A 22,905-nucleotide genomic window follows, 5' to 3' on the forward strand; every position below is an offset into this window, starting at 1 on the left:
TGTTAAGACACTTCAGCTGTGGAATGAAAAGGCTGAGTTCTGATAGCATCAGAATCACAAGCAGCATGCAGAAGGACAGGAAAAATTCACTATTTCTCAGAATACAGGAACCATGGAGTACCAAGTGACTCATCAGCCAACAGGTTTAAACACAAGCCATGTTTGTATACAACAATCATCATGGTACTCAGGGCCACAGAACAAAACATTAAACATCAGTAAACTCAGAAGATGGCCTGGCAGATTTATGGCAGAAAACTACACGAATGGTAGTTAAACACACAGCCTTTGGCTCGGAAAGAAATTAAATCACAGATTAATAGAACAGCACACTGAAGTAGTATCAACACACACTTTGATAAGCTTTCAAGTATAAGGTTACAGTAGTGTGACAGGAACATATTGCCATTAATGGACTTTTGTTTTGATCCAAATACTTTTCTTTAACATTACATAAATCATCATCTGAGATTTGACATCATGTTTTTACAACACAGAATGTTTGATTTTGTGTAGAGAACAAGAAATCAAGAGTAAAACTGGGAACAGATTCGGAATAGATTTTTATGCTGACATTTTAAAGTTGGCAGCAACCACAAAAAAGGTCTAAATAATCAAGTAAATAAATGGTATACTAACTTTATGCACCTGGCCTATAAAACTACTTATTTATAGGCTTTTCTTTAGTATCAGCAAGATATATACAATCAGTACAGTATTGCAAGTACGTGAATTTACTTGAAAAGAAGTCTTTAAAGACGACTGTTTTTCACGTATTGCATTTTTTCAAAAGTACTACAGCATCAACATTAAACTGCCATATGTGCTGTGATTTAAAAGACTCATTTGACTCCATTTCAAATGGATATAGGTTAGTAATACCTAATTAGTTTAAAGAAGAAATAGCCCTTTATGTAAATTTGAAAAAACTCTCCTTCATTCTCGTACAACTAAGTGATTACTTTTACATTAAAGCATCCTTAGAGCGTTAGAGAGATGAAGAGAATGGGTGTCTACATCATGGGATCTCTATCCTAGTTTAAGCTAAGGAGCAAATGTCTCACTGCCGGAGCAAGAAGATGGCTGGATGTTGTCAGAGCATGAGCAATTACACTGGATCAGTGTACAGACATGCAATTCCTCCTACCCTGAAGAGTAAGCGGAAACTGATGGTTCTTGTATTGGAAGAGAGAAAAGACAGGGAATATACCTAACAGAAGAACTACTAATCCCTTACCACCCTCCATGCTTAGTGGTCCTAATCTAATAGGTTCTTCTTTATATAGAAGATATTCCCCTTCTGAGAATTTTGTGGTAGTAGGGGGCATAAAGTATTATTATTTACTGATTTTCTAATGGCTATAAATATTTGCCTTTTTTTTCAACTGAGCACTGAACTCAAATTTTCATAAGTTTAATAACACCATGCTTTGTCCATAAACGTACATGTTCAGCTTTGATGCATGAATGTATATGTAAAACTATATTGCTTCCACCACTCCCACACCGTCCTACATATATTGCTTTACACGCTCTACGCTGGCTTTCATCTGCTATAGTTAAGCAGCTTGTCTCAGAACATTATAAAATCTTTAACTTATATTATGGAAATTAGTTTTCTAGAGAAGTACAATTGAAGCATTTCTCTCTGAAGTTCATGAAAATAATTTATCATTTAAATGAAAACCAAACAGTATTACGGAACTGCCTTCAGAGTATACTGGGTATATTGAGTTTCCATCAATTCCTTCAAAACTGATTCTTTTCACTTTAAGGATTTCTTTTGTTACGTATCACAGCAAACATGTTCTGAAATAGTAATTACTTCTGCAGAATATTTAGGCCTGACGTGCCAAGAAATTTGCCTTTGACAGGAAAAAGTAAAATTTTAATATGTGTATTAATAGTAAAAGATACAAATGACTGTTGTTTCCCTTCTTTATTATTGAGGTGCTCTATTAGTAATCCAGAATATCAACGTGTCTAGGCATGATGAGTTTTGATTGCCAGCTCAGAATTAATCACCCAACCCTACCCATATGAATTCTTAAAGACCTGTTTGGGTGTGGTTTTAAGACAACATTTTTTGATTTCTACCTTCATTATTATTGAAAGCCTCTATATTAATACCTAGTGTTGTTCAAGTCATTCATGTTACACTTTCAGGAGTCAGCAGAGTATCTTTAGGCAGCTGGCAGCTACAAAATAAACTCAAGTGATGACTTAACAACAGCTTCCTATGGAAGCTTTCCAAACTAGTCAGAAATTCATCACGATTCATCAGTATTTAGCACAAACAGAAGAACTGTTCAATAGTGCACAACAGCATTACGTACAAATTCTTTCCTCCAGCACAGTATTTATCATTAGTATCGATCTGCATCTATTAGTCAGTTGTATTTATATATGAAGCTTTTCCAAGAATAGCTTCACAAGCTATAATATCCTATAGACAGATCTATTTAGCAGACTTGCCTAATAAGCTTGTAGAAGCTTCAAGCTACTTAGATGAAATATAAATGAGATGATCAGCTCAGATATACAGAAGTCATTTGACATTACTTCAGCAGATCTATAAGGAAAAAAACCCCTGATGTTAACATCCATGCCACACTAAGTTACCACAATTAATTATCTGCATGTTTTAACAAAGGTACAGTAACTCACATATTTTGCCTCAAACTTCTTGGCTAGCATTTCCACTTCATGCCGCTCACGTTGTTCATCGTTAAAAGGATCTTCTGAGTGAACTGACTTCTTCTGAAAAAGGCAGAAGTATACATTTAATTTCAAGAGAAGCGCAGAGTGCATCTAATAAAAGCCCATGAAATGTCAATAAACTGACTATTTAGTATTAATTCTATACCTTGAAGACTGCGTCCAAATGCTTATTCTCTAAAAATGAGTTTAACCCATTCAATTATCATTCAGTTACTTTTCTTCTAATGAGAACATAAACAGAAAAGACTCAAAGTTATATATATATATATATATTCAAGTATATATATATTCAAGTATTCCACTACAACCTCAGCCAAAAGTGAAAGCATGAGAGAGCTAGCACTATTTGAGCTCACAGAGAAAGAACTCTCTCTAAACTTAACTTCTTTTCACTTCAACTTACACTGGTGCCTATCCTACTGGTGCCACAATCCTCTTAGACACCACATGCAAGGTGTACCTGGTAGGCTAAGCAGCAAGAAAGCAACTAGAAGACTACAACGCAAAATCATAGTCATAACTAGTAACATAACTCCTTGAAGTCTTACTGTTATTTTTTCCTTCAGAAAACTGTAATCATAGCACAAATATTACAAGACTGCCACTACAGCAGCCAGAAGAATGATTTAATACTCCAGCTGTACAAATAAGCATGAAGCACACACTGAGTTTTCACTGACAAGAAGTCAGTGAACAATAATCATGAGTATGACAAGTTTTGCCTTTTTTTTTCTCCTCTCAGAAAAAGTACAACAGAAGAATGGAGCCACAACCTTCAAATCAGAGCCTATAGATAAAACACAGTAATTCTTGTACAGGGGAGGGTGTAATAAGATGCTAAAACATGGCAGAATTAAGTTAAGCCTTTATGGATGCCAACTAACTTTACTGCACGCATGGACTGCTCAATGAATGAAGATCCATGGTAGACTAACAGGAACAAAAAGCAATTTCCTACACCCTGAAGAACAAGATCCTCCCCACAGTGTAGAAACTGAGTACTTAGAGGGAAAAAACGTAAAAGAGGGTTATAGTTAAACGTGAGACAACTAATAGGTTACATACACATTTCCTGCAGGCGTAACTTAATATGAAATTAAAAAAAACCTGCTCGGCTCATGCAACACCCTTTTTCCCCCTTTAGTGGGGAAAACGTACTCCACACCTGCTAGGGAAATGGCTTTTTTTTTGAATTGTGATATAAAGACAAGTTGAGGCCAGAGGTCAGGTAAAATTTAGTACTGAAGTCTTTAACTTTCCTCTCTCTACCAAACACTCAAAGCCATAGCTGTCTATTGCTTTGAATATTTATGCATTATTGGCAAATTTTAGTCCTGATGGTGTATCTAAGGGCTCTGCCAGTCAAGAAACTTCAAGACATTACTACTTCAGTACCTTCACAGCCTGCCTGACAGAAACCAACTTGGGCTTCTGGCTCATCCACTTCAAGTTCAGTTTTACACAGCAAGATTCAAATCACACCAGCAGCAAAGGAGGCATACTTTTCTTTCTGCCAGTTGAAGAGGCAAATAAACTCTTCGACCACACTACTCTGTTACTCATGTGCCAAAAATTTTACATAAACAATTCCTACCAAAACACTAACTATACCAACAGCTCTATCAAAGGATGCTGTCTTTCTTAAGATAAAAAAGTAGGACATCACAAGTTTATTGTAAACACTTCCACTAGCTTCTCATTCAGACTGAAAACCTGACTTTAGAATTAAAAAATGCAACGCTCATACTGTCAAGCAAGTTTGGGTTGTTTTTCTGTTTGTTTGTTGTTTTTGTTTTTAACTGTTTAAGGGACCTATTAAGGCAATGTTTGAAGTTATTGCCATACATCCTTCCCAGAACAGCCGACCTCTGGAGAACTGTTCCGGGTTGCTGCAGTTCGAAGCAACATGACAAGATAAAGATGTGTTCCTAATTATGTAACGCTGAACTCAAATGGGAATAGTTATAAGGAAGTTGAGCAACTTATAAGGGATAAGGAGCAAACAATAGCCTTCGGAAAACCCAATCAATCTTTACCCTACAAAAACAGTTTGCATAACTAAGTTTGCATGAACTGTTCATGTCAAGCTGATTCACTACATAACTAAATTCTGAAATCCAGAACTCAGTTTAAAACTACAGCATTAACTGCCAAAAAGTTACTACCTACTCAAGAGTAAATCTCACAGATTGGGTAGGAAAGTGGCAGAGGGCAGAAGTTTCCTGGTCAAGTTCCGTTTTAGCAAGGTAGTTTTCTCTTCCATAGCTACTGTACTCAACAAGCAGGGTCAGTTTTCCTTTCCTATAATTGTTTCTATTTTAGGACTTTGAACAGGTTACATAATTTGTTGGTCTGAGAATGAGCAGGTAAGAGACACACTTCTGTCATCCTAAGCCTCCTGCATTATGCAGAGCAAATTCTCCTCTTAAACATGCTTTAACCACAAAAGAACCTTGACACACTAGTTTTATGGGTGAGCAAAATGTTTCCTCTCTCTTTTCATGCTGACTGATACAAGATTGTAAGTCCTTCCCACACCATGTCAAAGAAGCTTTTTCAATTTCTACTCTGTAACAAGCAAGAACTTAAACTGCCAGCACAACTACACAACATCTGACACTTTTTACATAATCAGTTGTTTTTCCGTACAGTCCAGTGAGAAATGGGACATAACCGTCTATTGATTTTCAATCCGGACTCTCCATAGAGCTGAAAAAAAGACGGGATTTCTTATAAAACAATTCTAACGCTATTTCTATCTTAAAAGCATAATTCTCTGATTCTAATTGTACCAAAAATCCACTTTTTTCCCTCTCCTTCTCTCCAGAATACATTGAATTTGCATCAGAACTACATTAAAATGTCGTTTTGTCCCCACTTATGCAATTAACATATTACCAACCTACAGAAAAAAGCAATTATGGAGCTTGAGACTGCCAAAGGCAGAAGTCAGCCTCCATACACTGAACCACTTCTAAACACTAACACAACTTCTACCTTCACACAGGAACTGCTCAAAAAGACGGCACTTCACCAAGCAGCAGACTACTGCTACAACAATTTGGAGCAGTCGTAACGGGCACTGTTTGCCCACAACGGCTGTAGGACAGGATGAACAAAAGGAACCTTTTAACTTGCATCAGAAGATCTCAGAGGGATTATTAAAATCAGCCATTGATTTTTCTGTCTTCTACATTTGACAACAATCCAATTCTACAGCCCTCCTACTACTGTGAAAAAAGTGAACAGACTGGTAAGTACCGTTACAGAATCAGCATCATCTAGAAACGCTTTTCTTCATAAAACAGGAGTTTTAACCAATCTTGAGTTTGCGATGATTCAAAAACCTACTGACAATATCAGTACTGGTACTTGATATTTGCTTTTAATTTTCAACCAAAGCTATCACAACCTTGTCAGTAGCAGCTGCCCCTTCCCTTTTCCAAGAAGATGGGAACTTTCTCTAAAATTGATCACTAAGAGAAGCCACAACTACCTAAATCAAGCGCAACTTTATCATGTCCTTAACTCCCTGTGAGTGACTGGCTCAAGTGTGACCAGCTTAAGGACATGCATCTCTCATTCCTACTTGAAAGCAGAGCCTCTCTGACTGGCTGATGCCACTTGCTTCTTTTAAGTTGTCCGCACCAGCTTTTCTCCTTAAAAACCAAAGCAGCTCGAGTAGGAAGTATTTTCTGTTTGGGAGGAAAAGGGGAAGTACTTTCTTCTGGAGTGAAATTTCTGACAGTTACAGGTGAGGTTACAGTGCCAACAACGTTAACTCTGAATCACCCCTGCCCCCCCCCCCGCCCAGACTGCAGAAACTCATCTCCAGGACTGCTTAACGCGCACTTCGCTGCTCCACGAGGCTCGCTGCGGAGCCGGGCTAATAACTCTTCATTTACTTACACAGAGCCTATAGAGAACCTGAAATAAACGGCCCGGCAGCGCAGCAGTTCCATTCGGTTGGCAGTAAAGTAAAACAGAGATAAACCCTCCCAGGCAGAGAGGACACAGGGCAGGAAACGGGCGAGGGGCAGAGGGCTGGGTACGAGGGGCACGGGACGTGCTCGCCAGCTCCAGGCGGGAGCCCAGGAGCTGCGGGGCGCCGCCTCGCCTTCCCCTTCAGGCCAGGAGGAGGCCGGAGGCACGGCGAGGCCGCCGGACTTCCCCCTGCGGCACCGCCCCCCCTCCCCCGGGCAGGACGGGGCGGGCGGCGGGCGGCTGCCGGCCGGGCCTCGGGGAAGGGCCCGTGGGCCTCGGGGGTGGGGGTGGGGGGTCCCGTACCCGCGAGTCCCCGCAGAGCAGCAGCTCCGGGTAGCTGAACTCCACGCAGCCCTCCTCGGTGGGGTCCTTCAGCACCACCTCCAGGCGGACCGTCTGGCGGAGCGGGAGCGCCTCCTGCGGCGGCGGCGGCTCCTGCCGGCTGCCCTGGCGCGGCGGCGGCGGCGGTAGCTGCGGCGGCTGCGGCGGCGGCGGCTCGGGCCGGGGGGGCTCCCGCTGCGGCTGCGGCTCGGGCCGGGGGGGCTCTCGGGGCGGCTCCAGGCGGGCTCCGCTCTCCCGGGGCGGCATCGGCGGCGGCGGCTCCGGCCGGGAGGCTTCGTGCGGCGGCTCCGCCAGCGGCGCCTCGCGGCCCGCCGCCGCCGCCACCACCACCACCGGCGGCGGCGGCGGCTCCGGCTCCCGCTCCAGCGCCGGGCTCCCGGCCTCGCGGCGCCTCACGGGTGACAGGCTGATCAACGGCACCCGGCGCGGCTCCGCCATCCTCCGCCGCCTCCCCCCACCCCCCGCCCGCCCCGCTCGCCCGCCCGCCGGCCGGCCCCCGCCTCCCGCCTTACGGTGACACCGCGCTCCGCGCTCCCTCCCCCTCGGCTGCTCCTCCCTCCCTCCCTCTCCCCTCCCCCGCTCCGCCGCCCGGTCGGAGCTGCCCCCCTACGTTCTCCTCGCCGCCCCCGCCATCTTGGCGCCCCCCCACATAAATAGAAGCAGGCCCGCAGCCCGCGCATGCGCCACCGGGCGGCCGAGGCCGGCGCGCCGCCCCGCGTCGCTGCTCTCAGCGCTCGGCTTCCCCCCCCCGCCCTTCGCCCTCCCCTCGACGTCACCGCGCCCGCCGCTCGCCCGCCCGCCCGCCCCCGGTTGCCTTGGCGATGTGCACGCCGCCCGCCGGCCGGGCCTTAAAGGGGCCGCGCCGCGCGGGGCGATGGCGGACCAACGGCCGGGCCCGCCCTGAGGGGCCGCGGAGCTGCCGCTTCGCCTTGCGGGGGCAGCGGCCCCCGGTGTGCAGGGGGCTGCGCCGTGCTCGTCCTGTGCACCGTGGTGGCACCTATACACCGCAGAGGTGTCCAGAAACTGCCCGTCAGTCACCAAAATAAAAACCTCCAAAATCCGAAAAACGATCAAGACTCTTTAATTCTGAGGGGGGGGGTAAACAGTCGGTTCCAGGTTGTGAGGTGGTGGCGTGGAGGCATCTTGGCTCATCCGCACCGACACGCTCAATGAAGCATGGCTGGGCCAGCTGAGGGGATGGGCTTTGTCCGTGCTGCTCCTTGAGCTGAGGCAGCCTGTCCCTGCAGGATGGCGGGGCCTGCTGTGGCAGCCGGGTGGTCCTGTGAGGACAGGAGCTCTGTGGCCACCTCTGGTGCGTAGGGTGCCAGTTCTGGTCACAGGAAGAAATTCTGGGGTGTCAAGGAAGGGGTGTCCTCTAGATACAAGGAAGGCAGAGTAAGAGCAGCAGCGAGACTCCCTCCTCCACGAGCAAGAGCTGCCTGCAAAAGCACAAGTGTTTTGGTCTGTCACCACCTACTTTGACAGACTGGGTGCTGGTATCTCCAGATGGAGGTATGCCACCAAAACTGGTAGGTTTCAGGAAGTTATAAACACCCTCATATGCACTGTATTCTCCAACTGTTTTGGAGCAGACAGAAAAATGTTACAATTTTTTCCTCTGTAGCCTCAGCATTTCTGGGAAGGAAGAGGTTTGTTCTCTTTTTAAAAACATACTCATGTTATGCAAGACAAGTGTGATTTACATATCTGTATTATTCTGAATAATTACAGCAGACCATTCTGTATAGCACATTACCTCGCTTTCCACTCTGCATCACAGCACACAATGGTTTCATCTTACTGCGTATGAAGTTTTTTGACTTGACTTACTTTCATCTAGATGCCAGAGAAGATTCATGACACTGGAATGGTGTTACCGAAAAATTTGGTTCACTACAACGGAGGACATTCCAGAATCTTTCTTGCAACAGGAAGTCAGTGGAGTGCCTGACCTGATCTGAGAAACAGGCTGTCCTTTTGAAGTCCTTTTGAAAGCCTTTGTTGAGCTTTGTAGTCAAAGGAACTTGATTTATCTTAAAACCTTGCAGGTTCTAGTGCAACTAGCAAGCTTGGCAGAGATATTCCTCAAATATATTTTGACTTTCAATTTCATAAAATTATTTGTAAATCCCACCTGTTCTGTTGAAAATTTCAGACAGCTATTGGAGAAGACACGTAATAAGCAATGTGTTTTTGGACTCAACTGAGCATTGCTAAGCTACAGACCTGCAGATCCTGCTAGGCAGATTCTAGTCCCCACCAAAGCTTCTACACAGTCTGTATCATTAAGCCTTGCGATGATAGAAGGGGGCCTTTCCTTGTCAAAAGAGCAATTTAGTGTTCAGAAAGCAGAAGTCTTAGGTAGAAATCATGGGCTCTTCTGTGCCTCTGCTGAATGCTTGTTTTCAATTACCAGATGGAAGACTAGAGACTGAAATAAGTACAGTGTAGTAACAGGAATACAACAATTTATGTTCACAGGTAATATGTGCACATATCCTTGGAAAAGGGTGAAGATAAGTTGTGCATTGTAAGTATCCAACCTAAAAATCAATTCTATCTTTCAGTCTCATAAGATAAGTATTTAGAAGTAACAAATTCAAGACAGGTACAGCACAAGAAAATGAGGCTTGCAAGTATCTAGAGTTAACTTTAAATTCTTGATGGTTGTGTAGATACACTTGGAACCACATCCTGGTCAGATTTGCAACGTGCTTTTTAAATAAGAAAAAAGAGATAGATAGCAATAACTGATCAGACCTTTGATAGAGTTACAGAGAAAAATAATAGTAGTTCTGGGAAGTAGCAGACAGCCATTTGTTCTAAGTTAAGACATTGCAGACTTTGATAGGAGTAGCAGCCTTTCACATGTAAGGTTTTTGTAGATCCTTACTCTTTCGTTTTTATTCCCTCCTCTTCTTCCTCTCTTCTAGGAGTTTAATTAGACAAATACATCATCAGAAATCTATTTTGTCTAACCTCTGATCAACTTGGAGCACACATTTTTTATAAAGTTCAACATTTGCTTATACAGCTAGACAAATAACAGTTCTAAATCTTTGAATTTGAAGTGAAGTTAGCAAAGACAGTTGCTAACTGTCAGGGGCTCTGTATCTTGGTGTCTTGAACTAAACCAGAAAGAAACAGCTGCAGATCCAAGCATAGCAGGCACCGGAATAAGTTATCATTACATTTTGTAAAAGATGCTGGAAGCAGCTAGAAAGACTCCCAAAAAAAAACAAAGCAAATCCAGTAGAGCCTAAGTTCTTTATGAATTTCGTTTTGAATACACCAGCTTGTGCTATACCAAACAGTTTCAAGAAGATTTGTTTTTGTTTTAATCATTGTTTTCCTGTTGTGCTGCTTGTTTTGTTCTTTGGGGTTTAGCCCTGCCTCAGACTACATATTGTTTGTACGCTCTATAATGTGCATAAAACGTAGAAGAAAAAAAAAAGTGTTTTATACTGGAACCTCCACTGAGGTAGGAGCTGTACTGAACGCCACCTCATGCCTGTGCCAGTCATAACTCAGCCACTCAAAAATCTCCAGAGGACACCCCTATTCATGTGGGGCTTTGTTTCTGTGAGAATATCATCTTCCATGTGTTGTTTCCTCACTACATCTTCCTGATATCTTGGTTTCTTATGTCCCAACCAGGCATCTTGTTGATTGTCACGGTCCTTCCTCTGAAACTGCCGCCACAGCAGCTGCAACATTCATCGCTGTGTCAGGAGTTGCTCCAGCTGCAGGTAGGATGATGTTTGTGTAGCCTTTGCTAGAGCTGCTTTTGCATCACAAGAATCTGCTGCACCAGCAATGTGGGAGGCATTGCTGTTTTGTTTTCTTCTTGCTTGTTTATTTTTTGTAATGAGGCTCTCTGAATTCACATACAGTTTTTTTTGGACTTGTCTTCCCTTCCTACATTTTTCCTATGTTGTCTTCTGCTAGATCCAGAAAACAAGTGCCATGACCACTCTGAAATAAAGATTGATCAAGAGACTTTGAATGAATGCAGAAGAATGAACACAACACAGCTCAAGGAATAATAAAACCCTTCTATTTCTCTAAACCAAGCATTAACGCCATACAAACCATCTGGAAAAAATAATTTCTTTTACTCAGAGGATACTTCCCTCTCCTCTTTTCTTCTTCTAATTATAAATATAATTTCCTGCAGAACATACCTCAAACTTTCTCTATCCTATCTAAATAGGATTAAATACCACTTAATCCTGCCAGGCAGGAATCAGGCACATGTTTTTAGAGTTGTCACCAGCTACCACATCCTTAAAAGGTCCAAAGTTCTCTATTTAGTGATGTAAACTGTGCTTTAGGACTGTAGGCAGGTAGAGAAATACCAGATGTTGAGGACTAGAAAAAGTACATTGGCTTCAGGTGATTAGGATATACTTTAGAAGGGCAGTTATAGTTCTTATTTATCACTATTTATTTCAAGGCAGAGGAACAGTGATGGTCAACTTTATCCCATGCATTGGTATATTGTACCCTGTGAACTGGTCAAACCATACCTCTTGGAGAATTAAGGTTTGAGGCTACGAGACACTGGAGATCTTTCAAGAATTTTAAGAACAGCTTTGAACAAAAGTTCAAAAAGTGAAAAAACAAGCTCAAATTTTCAATGACAATAGGAACTTTTATTTTTCAAGTAGCAGCAATTTGGAACTAGAGGCCTCATGCTGAAAATGGTTTTTTCCTTTAGAAGTGGATTTAGGTGCTTCACTTCCTGAAATCAAGAATGATCTTCTAGAACCGTTCTGTGCCTAGATAGCATAAAAGGCAGCACTGGGTATCTAGTAGGTAGCTGACGAAAACAGAATGTCGGCTTTTATCTCAGCAGGGCAAGTCTTCACATTACAAAAGCAAAGGGACTTACACGACTGCGAGTATCATAGCGGTGTGAGTTCCCCAGCCAGTCAAAGGGTCAGTGTTACCTAAATCTACTGTCTTTACTGTTCACGTGTAATTTCTCAAAGAGAATTTCGAACTGACGTTACTGCTGCGTGATTAGTGATTTTTATGATCTACAGAATATTGTAATATCCTTTAATCTAAGCTAAGAAAAAGCAGAAGAAGATCATAATTTAAAGGAACCTCTGAGAAAATTCAAAGCTTCAAAAGCTGCATTGCCATGGAATTGCAGCATGAGCCAGGTTAGGAAGAAAAATGGTGAGAGAAAATGGAAAGAAGAATTGCATTTTGGTCAAGGAAGAGCAAACTTGGGAAGAGCTTTTGATCCTGAAGAGGAGGTGAGATTTAACCCTTCTACCTAACATTAAACATCAGCTCTTAAGTGTCCACATTTACCAAGCAGAAAGCTGGCAATTTTTTCCCTCAGGTAACAGCAGCAAAGTCAATCCTAACTAGCAAGCTAAGAACAATTTTCTAGGTACATTTTATTTTTTATTTAATTGTTAATAATAGTTTCTCCTTCTGTTGTTAAGATTCCTTGCTGGAACACGTAAAGCAACTTTCATCTTTAAGCTCTCCTAACGTTAAGGGTGATACTCAGCTGAGGCTGACAAACAAGCTGCAAACATCTCCAGTAGTAATGAACCTAGGTGAAGTGTGTGGCCTTTATGTTAACTGAAATTAATTAGGGAACAGCATCTGAGATACTCTGCCAAGCAGCGAAGATTAGTTTGAGATCTAAAATCACTAGGAAATTCCTCCTTGCAGATACACCTTTTGCTAAGGAAGAGGAAGGAAAGAGGAAAAAAAAATTAAATACCTTCTAGGTGGTCACAAGAAGATTTAAACAAACAAACCACAAAAGATGAAATAACCTTTTACCTAAAATCCTGGAATTTTCTTTGAGTAGCAAGATGAAATACATCAGAAATATACACTGGATTTTGTGGAGGAGCGCCCAGTAACACACACACACAAACAAAAAGTTATTTTTTTAATTATAAATATATAGAAAGAGAACAGAACTCAATGAACTAAGGATCATCTGCCTGTAACATGTTGATTGTGTCACTTGAACTGTGCTTAAGCTGAGTTTAAAATTTAAAATCAGCTGCCTTTAGAAAGGTTTCCTTAATGGTAGCTCTTTTATGATTCATACCTGCTCCTTTTACAGTGTAAAAACACCTACATATTTACAGAGATTGAAAGGGATTATGTGCTCAGGAAAGACGTCTCATGTTTTTTTCTCATTTGCCCTGTTTCTTTAAAGATGCTTGCTGAATGGGATACTTATCTGAGAGAAAAGCCTGTTCCATCAGGCCAGCACCCCTGGAGGCAGCCGAAGATTACCAGCCTGGCTGAAACTTTGGAGTCAGGTTATTGTCTTATCTTCACAGTGCTGTCTGCTGGTTTTATTCTTCCAATAGTAATTAAAAGCACACAAGTATCTCTGAGTCACAATTTTAAGTAGCTACCCCACCTACCTGTAACGTGAATAAGAAAGATTAGCTTTGTATAGAATTCTCAGCTTGAATGGCAATTCTACACTAAAAGCACTAGTAATGCTATTTAATGGGGTAAAAGGGTCTGGAAGGAATTCTCAGCGATACAAAAGCTAATGTGCCACTTAACTCTTGTTGAGGTTTCTCTTGTAAGTGCTGACCTAGGACAAGACAAATACTGCTGCACAGTGCCCATGAAAATGGACCCAGTCAGATTGTAGGCCAGACTGGCCTTAGTCACTCACCAGGGTGATATTTTCTGGGTTTAGTGAAATATAAATATTTTAATAATTAAAAGAAAATGCTTTCATGTATTAAATACTGTAATATATATATATATATATATTTTTTAAAAAAGTATAGTCGCTGTTCAGGAAACAACTTTCAAGCAATGTTCACCCTCCCAAAAAGGAGAATTATATATATTATATGTAGATTGCAAAACAACCTTCTAGGAAATGTTTGACGTACAAAGTAATATTTGGCTGTGACCTTGGAAGACATTTTTTTTTTCCCGTTCTTCTTCTCTAGTTTCTCCTTTGGCTTTCAGACTGGTTTTACAAAAACTCCAATTTCCTAACCACCTCTTTCAGTGCCTCTCAGCACTTTGGAAACTGCTTTGCCTTACATAAAGTACTATATCTAAATAAGTACACGTTATCACAGACAGCTGAGGGTGATTGCATAAACAAATTACAACATTTTTAACATTCATACAAGCTTATGATCAGAATAGTCAGAGGTACACTTTGCATGCATGGTTCAGCATTTTCATACTTCCATGATTTTATTTCCAAGCCAAATTGCTTTCAAAAAGCAAAGCACATATTCATCACCAAGAATTAACTACATACCAAGCTTGCAGATTCAACACAAAGCTGCTTTTGAGTTGCCACAGCATTAAAAATAGCATCTGAAAAATTACTTGTGAAAAGTGATTTTCCATACATGAATAATTTAAACAGACAAATGGAATTTTATTAAACTCTGTTTTCTTACCACCTCATGTTGTATTTTGAGAAGATGTATGAAATTTAAAGACTTTTCAGAATATTAAAGTGTAGCAGCAATAGCAGTGAGGATTTTAAGAAGAGTGGCTCTTACATACCAGAAATGCTTTTGAGAACAATCTACATTTTCTGCATGATGGCTGTATTTCAAATGCCATTTTCCCAGCCTTGACAGAATTCCCCCTTACACTGATAAGTAATTATACAGTCGGATTTAGCTTATATTGAGTACTTATCTGAAGACTTCCTCATGGTTTTAAGAGATTTTAAAGTTACTTATTTTGTAAGCGTCGTACTCATTTGTAGTCCTCCATAGGATATAGCATATTTTACAAATTTGAACAAATGTTAACTAGAATGTTTCTGTGAAGTAGGGCAAGGCAAGTAAGAGGTGGGATGAGGGGAGGAAGAAATAGGTGGAAAACTTTATGACAGCACTTTAAGGCCAGTCACGTTAGTGGCTAGATTGGAAGGGAAAACACTTGATAGGGAAGGGGAAACATGCAGAAATGAAAAACAGACACAACAACAGGACCTGTTTGAGAATAGCTAACTATACTGAGTGGGAAGTCTCGTAAAACTGGCCTCAAAAACTGCTTTGCTCTGACCTGAAAATAGCTCTTCTGCCTTTAAGTGCACCACATTTTTTTTTATATAACTAACTTCCACCTCAGTTTGTTCAGTGACAACTAAAGCACTTGTGACTTCATGAATGAGTCAGACAAAAGTAAGATTGAACTTGTAGAATACAATTACTATGATAACCATCAGTAATGCGAATATACCAGACAGTTTAAGACCTCGTTTATCAGATTTTCCAATTTGATTATTCTAAAGTTTTCTTAGGTAGAAAGGTAGATTGCTGTTATAGAGGGACGTTTACTTCATGTAATATTATTTAATTGAACAGCTCTGCGAAGTTAGACAATCTGTTTTTGCCACATTATGGCTACCCATATAATGGCCTCGACCTGTGTGCACACCCGCCAATGAGAGGCAAGGAAAAGATTACCAGTAGCTTTGGAGCAGACATGCATAATGACCCCATCATTCTTAAGAAGCACAGAATCAGCTAATAAAAATAAAGCTGTAGTATTGCAATGTGGAATGCAACTGTTAGAATTGAAGCCTGGTTCTTTTCTACATAACATAAGCCATCTCTACGTTATTGTACGTATTATTAAAATGATATTGTATACTATATAATTCTGCATTGTTGTGTGTCATTTTTCACAGAACTGACCACTTGAAAGTTGATTACCGTGATCAAGGAACAGATGGTGAAGTCTGAGGCTCATCACTCTTCCCTAGTTAAGGGCCAGCTTAAAGTGCAGTTTGAGGACTCCAAAAAAGGCATACAATTCCTAGGTCCATAAAAGTGCAATTCAGAGATGACAGCATAGGTACTATCCCACAGTTTGGTTTAGCTATATCTGAGAAGGGCTACAATCGATCTCATAAGCTACTTTGACAAGAAATACGGTAAGTTGCAGGTTCCTGAAGATTTAGTTGTAAAAACATTTTAAAGGCCATACTAACTTTATCACATCTGTTATTTTTAGCTACCTTAAAGATAACACAATGTGGGGCAATTAGGCACAATAGGGTCTAAGTATGAATTGAAACAGAAGTTCTCTTCTAACTATCAATTAAGCAAGTTCTGTAAGGAATTTGGGACCTGACCGTTGCCCAGAGATGTCAAGTACTTGCTTTATCTGTTGCAAATGAAACAAAAGTTTAAAACCGCATTGCTAGTCAGTCGAGGGAAGTGATTGTCCCGCTCTACTCTGCGCTGGTGCGGCCTCACCTCGAGCACTGTGTGCAGTTCTGGGCACCACAGTACAAAAAGGACATTAAACTGTTGGAGAGTGTCCAGAGGAGGGCGACGAAGATGGTGAAGGGCCTAGAGGGGAAGACTTACGAGGAGCGACTGAGGTCACTGGGCCTGTTCAGCCTGGAGAAGAGGAGGCTGAGGGGGGACCTCATCGCAGTCTACAACTTCCTCGTGAGGGGGAGTGGAGAGGCAGGTGACCTATTCTTCGTAATCACCAGTGATAGGACCCGCGGGAATGGTGTCAAGCTGAGGCAGGGGAAGTTTAGGTTGGACATCAGGAAGAGGTTCTTCACCGAGAGGGTGGTCACACACTGGAACAGGCTCCCCAGGGAAGTAGTCACTGCACCAAGCCTGTCTGAATTTAAGAAGCGTCTGGACTGTGCACTTAGTCACATGGTCTAAAATTTTGGGCAGACCTGTGTGGTGCCAGGAGTTGGACTTGATGATCCTTGTGGGTCCCTTCCAACATGGGATATTCTGATTCTATGATTAACCTACAAACTCAAAAGTAAGCTTTTGGTGGGTGGCTTCTAAATATGATCTGAATACAAAGGAAAGTAGTAATATCTTTAAAATTTTGCAAGCAGCTTTAAACAATAGGACTCCATCTCCAGTAATCTGTCTGGGATGCTGTAAAATTGATGTAATAAAGAATGAATGGGAATATACTTAACTCTGATGACATGGCTCTTCTACAAGTTTAGCTGTGCAGCAGTTATACAAATGCAATACGTACATTTCTAATGTCGTATTACTGATTTAAAAGAGTAGCTTAACAGCATTAGTGAGGCACACATTAAATGAGTGTAGAATGACAAATGGTGAAAAGTAGCTGTCAGTCATTAACAGAACGTTTTGGGGGTTTACCTTAGTAGGGTCCTGGAAGAATTGATGATTCAGCATATGCCTTGATCATTCAGATATAAATGTAAAACAGCACTAATACTATGTTGCAGAGAAGCAGATTAGTAATGAATGAGGCTAAAATAGTTGCACTCAGTGATGTGCATAAGCTGGAAAACTGATACCATTCAAACAAAATACATTTTTCATAGAGCTAAAGGTAGGCTGATTCTTCAGAAGGGTAGAATGTATCCTGGAAAATAATAGTTCTGGAAAAACCCTAGATGTCATGTCACAGTTGAGAAGCAATTTAATGTGAGCTCCCTCTGTGATAATATGGCAAAAAATGTGAATACAGTCTTCGAGTACACATGTAGGAGACTAGTGAGCGGCAGTATGGAGGAACATATTCCAGTGTCACATACAGTGATAAATTACCCTCAGTGCTACACAGCCACATTAAAAAAAAAAAAAAATCTGTTGACAAACTGATTGCCAGTTTTCCAGGCTGGAAAATATCCTTACAAGAGATGTTCTTTTTAATACAGAGTTGACGGGGTCGCATTTTATACCTCAAGAGGGAAAAAGGAAAAAAAAAAAGAATGCCAGTCTTTAATGACTATTTAACATAGCAGACATGAACACTAAAAGAAGAAAATAATAGAAAATGAGGCCAAATAAAATGAGTTTAGAATTAACGGTACAATTTTTAAAAGAGCAAAGGTGATTTATGAATTTGAACAAATGGATCTTTCATTACCCACCTTTTAAGCGTTTCTGGCAAATATTTTTATGGAAAGCCAAGTTATTGGATTCAATACAAAGATTAGCAGATGAAATCTACCACCTTGCGATAGGTAGGGTCAGACCAGATTATCTAGTAGTCCACTGAAGGCTTGATTTTAATGGTTACCAGTGATGCTTTCATGTAGTTATCTACTTAATCAGGGATCATATGAATAAATGAAATGTGGGAAGTCTGGAAATGAAAGTGAAAAAAGGGTGACTGGAAATTATTTCTGGAGATATTTGTTTAAAGAGTAAGCCAAAAAGCAAAAAACCAGGTGTTTTCTTTATCGTATGTATAGCTCCCATCTAGTGAAACTACATGTAACAACTATACACTTAACTGTTTGTTTTCCATCTTATTATCTAATGGCCAAGCTCCTTATTCAACCTCAGACAATTCTCTTATGAAAATCAATGAGAAATCTTCAAGTTGAAGGCACCACATAGACCTAAATGCCTGCTAGAGTGCATGGTCAAAGTTGGAATACGAGATTACCTTTGTTTCACAATGATCTTGCCACCTCCAGATTAGTACATTACTTGGATCCACAGCTGCTTGGATCCAGCTGCTGCTGCACTTGGAAATTATATGATAGATTCCAGAATTAATCCAAGAGGGTTGCGGCTATATTGTATCAATTCAGATGCTGGCCAAAGTGGATTTTATCCTGGAACTCACTTGCAGCAGTAGAAAGGATAAATGTCTATACCTGGAGTATAATTCACATGGATATTACTGGCACAAACATTACCAATTACCAAACTTAAGGTCATCATCCTTATTTACCAGGAACGGGTCAGCGCCCAACTAAAAGCAGTTACACAGTGTTTTGGTTTTGTCTTTCTCTAGCTGTCACTGTTTAGATATGACTGCTAACACAGTACCTTCTGTACACTCTCTGTGTACTATTTTCCAGATTTTACATACTTATTCAGGGTATAAATAAATAGCTGTGTTTTCCATACTCTTCCTTGTAATTCTAGTTATGCAGCAATTTCTTTTTGCCTTAGTCTCTCTTTCATTACATTACCTGAAATACTGCTGTTATCAATTTTATATTCACTTATTAGTGACCCAATAAACTTAACAGTTTCCCTGACTCTGCACATGCATTCTTCACTGCCTGCTTGTTCTATGTAAGTCCCTTCTGTTGTTACAGTTTTTCTCCACATCTTCCTCCCTGTTTAGATTACTGCAACTCCTTAAATTCCCACAGTACGGGGAAATATGGAAAAGGCCAGGGATAAAGCTCTGCTAACTACCTGACGAAAAGCTTTAGAAATTTTTTATTCCCTTTCTGCATCAGCTAAGGCAATTTCTATCACATTTTTATTATTTGAATATTATTTCAGATTAAATAGTGAAATACATTATTTTAACATAATTCAAAGGTAAAATAAACATCAATATATCAGGACGTTTTTCTGCATTTTAATAGTACTTACCTATCTGTTGTATTTCCAGGACTCTAAATAGTAGGACAATATGTAACGTATCTTTTATTTCATCATTGCACAAGACAAAACCCTGCAGTCTGCGGTTCTTTATGCCTTAAATTACAAATATTATCAGTCAATAAAATGCACTGTGCTAAAAACCACATTATTTAGTGTATTAAATATGACTTTGTGACTATAGTGAACAAAGGTGACATTTTCAAAAACTTCTTCACTGGTCATGGACAAAGAATTTAAAGTTAGTCCCCATGGCCATGTGCTGTAATGCCATCACACTTACTTCAGAAGATTCATCCAACATTTAAAATGGTCTGCAATGGATTTGGAGCTGCTCTGCAGCTCTCCTGCAGGTTAAGCTTCAATAAAGGGAGTAATTAGAAGCATTTAACATCTGCTACAAAGCCACCAACATGATTTTTTGAAGCTTTGTACCAAGACTTGCAGTATTCCTGATCTGTTTCCAAGTTAATTAAACTGGGAGGGAAGAGTAAAATGCCTTTTTCAAGAGAAATGTGTTTCATAACTGCTTTCAGTGAAAATATGTAATGCTCCTTTCACACCTTCTCTTTTGAATCAGTGTATTGTTGCCACTACCCCTGCTGAATGCCTTTATTATTGTTGCTTATCAGTTTTCTAGGTTTTACGTAAATGCAAATAGCCACAACCACCAGTGTGCTTCCAAATATCTGAATGATGATACCCACATTTTTTGCTTAAAATAGTAAAAAACACTGACATGTTATATGGCAGAAAGGTGTATATGGAACATATACACCCAGTCTTCTTATTTTTAGCTTCAAACCGTCTTAAAATCAGAACCAAGGCCACTGGCTTGCCTTTGAATAATTACTGAACAAACATTTAACAACCAGTCATAGATTTACCCTTCTCCACAGCAAAATGAATATACTATTTCAATTCCTTCAGCATGAAGCAACACAGACCAACATTCAACTGCAGATTCAATTAAAAGCTTTAATTAAAGCACAGACAGCAGAGATTACTGTATTCAAACTCCTCCCCTGATACAAAAATACTTCAGAAGTATTTTACAAATTTACAAATTGCAAATTTTGTTTTTACAAAAAAATACAAATGTTTTTCACTGCAAACCATATAATACATTTCTATGTTACAACTGTTGCCTTCATTTAGAATTGTGTGTTTCCTAACTGCTCTCCTTAGAGCACATGAGAGTAATTATCTCCAAAAGGATAATAAATATATTTGTAACTAGGGTGGTAAAAGCTGAAAAAAATGATTCTAAACAGTTCCTTTATCCATAAGACTATGAAACTAAATGGATTACTCACATGAATTACATTAACATGGATAAATGTTTTGACTGTTGATTTTGAGTTTTGAGTCAAATCTCAAAGCAAGATGGAACAATCCAGTCAGTCAAACCTCCGTGCCCTGAAAAAGATGCTTTGTTACTAACCTAGAAAGCAAGTAAGCCATTCTGAATCTTGGCATTTGGCATTGATTAACCCGCATCTTCAGAATTAATAGTAAGAGAGAAAACAATCCTTACAGACAAAAATAAAAGAGAAGTTTTTAGTTGTTGAGATTTATCCAGAAAAGGACAGTGCTCAAAATATGGTTTGTATTTTACCCCAGGCAGGTAATATATGTTCATTCTTTACGTGTTATCAGATATCCTATTTTGGTTGTCACAATCATGCTTTCTACTTGCCACATTCCATCACTTGCTGAAGTAGACTTGTCTCAATCATTTAACAAATTATTCTTCTCCAGAGGCCAGAAGACTTACTTTTCAAAAACCACAAAGCACTCCAGTAACTTGTGCAGAGAAATCTGGGGAACACCTATATAACACTTTGATTTGTGGACTGTTGGAATGACTACTAAAAAAACCTGAGAAACTTAGAATGAGGAAATAGAGATTGGTACAACAGAAAAAGTACCAATCATACTTCAATGAAAAAAAGTACTTGCTGAATGTTTTGCAGTCTCACTGAACTGCACCATTACTCAGCTGCGTTAACCTGCTTGATGTCCTAAAGTCCTGCAAAGAAGGAAATACCCAGAATGCAAAGGAGAAACCAAGACTCACATCTTACAGCCACAAACAAAACAGTAATCGACACGGTTCATTTTATGACACTGGCTTAGACAGGGACTCGGTTCTCCTTGGCCCACTTTTTCATAATGCGAATAATGTATTCTACTTGAGAATTGCCGGTGCTTCTCAGAAGGTGCAGTACTTCACGTAGAGTCTCTCTAAAAATGTGAAAAGCAAAGATTTAAATGCGTGTGAGAACCAACTGATACAATAAACAAGCACCCACATCCAAACTATTTTGCAAAACATGGTTCCTAGACAGAGAGGTCCATTCATCTGCGGAGCACGAATAAGTAAAAATGCACAATAGTTTAGATCCAAGGGGGAAAAAGGTCTTATATGCACTGGAACAGGGAGAGAAGTTAAAAGTAAAAATCAGCAAAATGTAACTACTTAGTTTGGAATTGTGCATGTGTCTATGTATGCATTTATATGTAAATCCTTACTCTTGCAAAAGAGTTCCCCAGAACAAAACAAAATATTATTTTTCTGTTACGCTACTTGCTAGTCTGCAGCAGGGCAACACCTAGTTTAATGGTGCCAAAGCACCTTAAACCTTACAAATAAATAAGTAGCATGGAAACAAACATTACCAATAGGATAAACCAATATGAACCTGCAGTTTGTTAGCTACTTTACAGCAAGAACTTGCATGCATAATGTAAAACAGGCAAGCTATGTACATTTTACTGCTTCTACTGCAGTACTTGCCAAAAGGACACTTGAAGGGTGTTGTAGTTAATGAGATTATTCCAGCAGAGAAGGGAATACAAGGAACGTACAGAAGCCAAGATACACACCTTCCAGTCATGTACGAAATAGCAGCTTTGGTCAGGGGAGAACGGCCATCTGGCATCACAGCAGAATATTCACGAGGGAACAGTTCTTAAATACAACCTCACTACTCTCTCGCATTCTCCCACTCAATGAAATGAGCCAAAACCAAAATTATCAGTAAGACATCATTTCCTTTAAGCTTTCATCAATACATATCTCTGACTGACACAGAGTTTTCAGAAAGCAAATTTTAGCAGTCTCTCACCTACTCATTATTTAGAGAAACCATGTCCTTTCTCAAGTGCTGAGAAAACACTTCCTTATTTCTGTTCTATGAACCTTAAAATGTCATGGGACAGTTTTCCATTCTTAGGCCCTCAACATGAAATGAGGTCTTTTCCCTCAGGATACAAACATACTGCATTTATAACTTAGCTCTTCCTAGTAGCATGACCGATATATTTTGGTTGCCTACAATTCATAGCGTTCACTGGTAAGATACTCTCTACCACATATTCTATAAGTGTTGACATGGAAGATACATTTCAAATTGAATACTGCATAAGGAACCACTGGTCAGAGTTTCTGTTCACCAACAGGTCAGTAAAGAACTAGGTGACAATACTGACT

At 40.3% G+C, this 22,905-nt stretch overlaps 2 protein-coding genes across 4 annotated transcripts in view; both read right to left on the minus strand.

Moving 5' to 3' along the window:
- UBN2 (ubinuclein 2) overlaps window positions 1-7,532 on the minus strand; it is a 56,445-nt gene extending 48,913 nt beyond the window's left edge. Inside the window, exons 1-2 of the mRNA XM_083844557.1 lie at window positions 7,009-7,532; window positions 2,668-2,760 (exon numbers count right to left, since the gene is read on the minus strand). Of these exons, the coding sequence (XP_083700683.1) occupies window positions 2,668-2,760; window positions 7,009-7,485 (570 nt within the window). The 5' untranslated portion in view covers window positions 7,486-7,532. The remainder of the gene's footprint in view (window positions 1-2,667; window positions 2,761-7,008) is intronic.
- A 12,841-nt stretch (window positions 7,533-20,373) lies between these two features.
- The window catches only part of IFT56 (intraflagellar transport 56), a 51,329-nt gene continuing 48,797 nt past the window's right edge, over window positions 20,374-22,905 (minus strand). For all 3 annotated transcript variants that reach the window (XR_014586896.1, XM_083844560.1, XM_083844561.1), the window contains one exon: window positions 20,374-21,656. Coding sequence is in view for 2 of the 3 variants with exons in the window: in XM_083844560.1 (XP_083700686.1) it covers window positions 21,545-21,656 (112 nt within the window). In the remaining variant the exon portion in view is untranslated. The remainder of the gene's footprint in view (window positions 21,657-22,905) is intronic.

Source organism: Anser anser (assembly GCF_964211835.1).
Source record: "Anser anser genome assembly, chromosome: 1".
NCBI lineage: Eukaryota > Metazoa > Chordata > Aves > Anseriformes > Anatidae > Anser > Anser anser.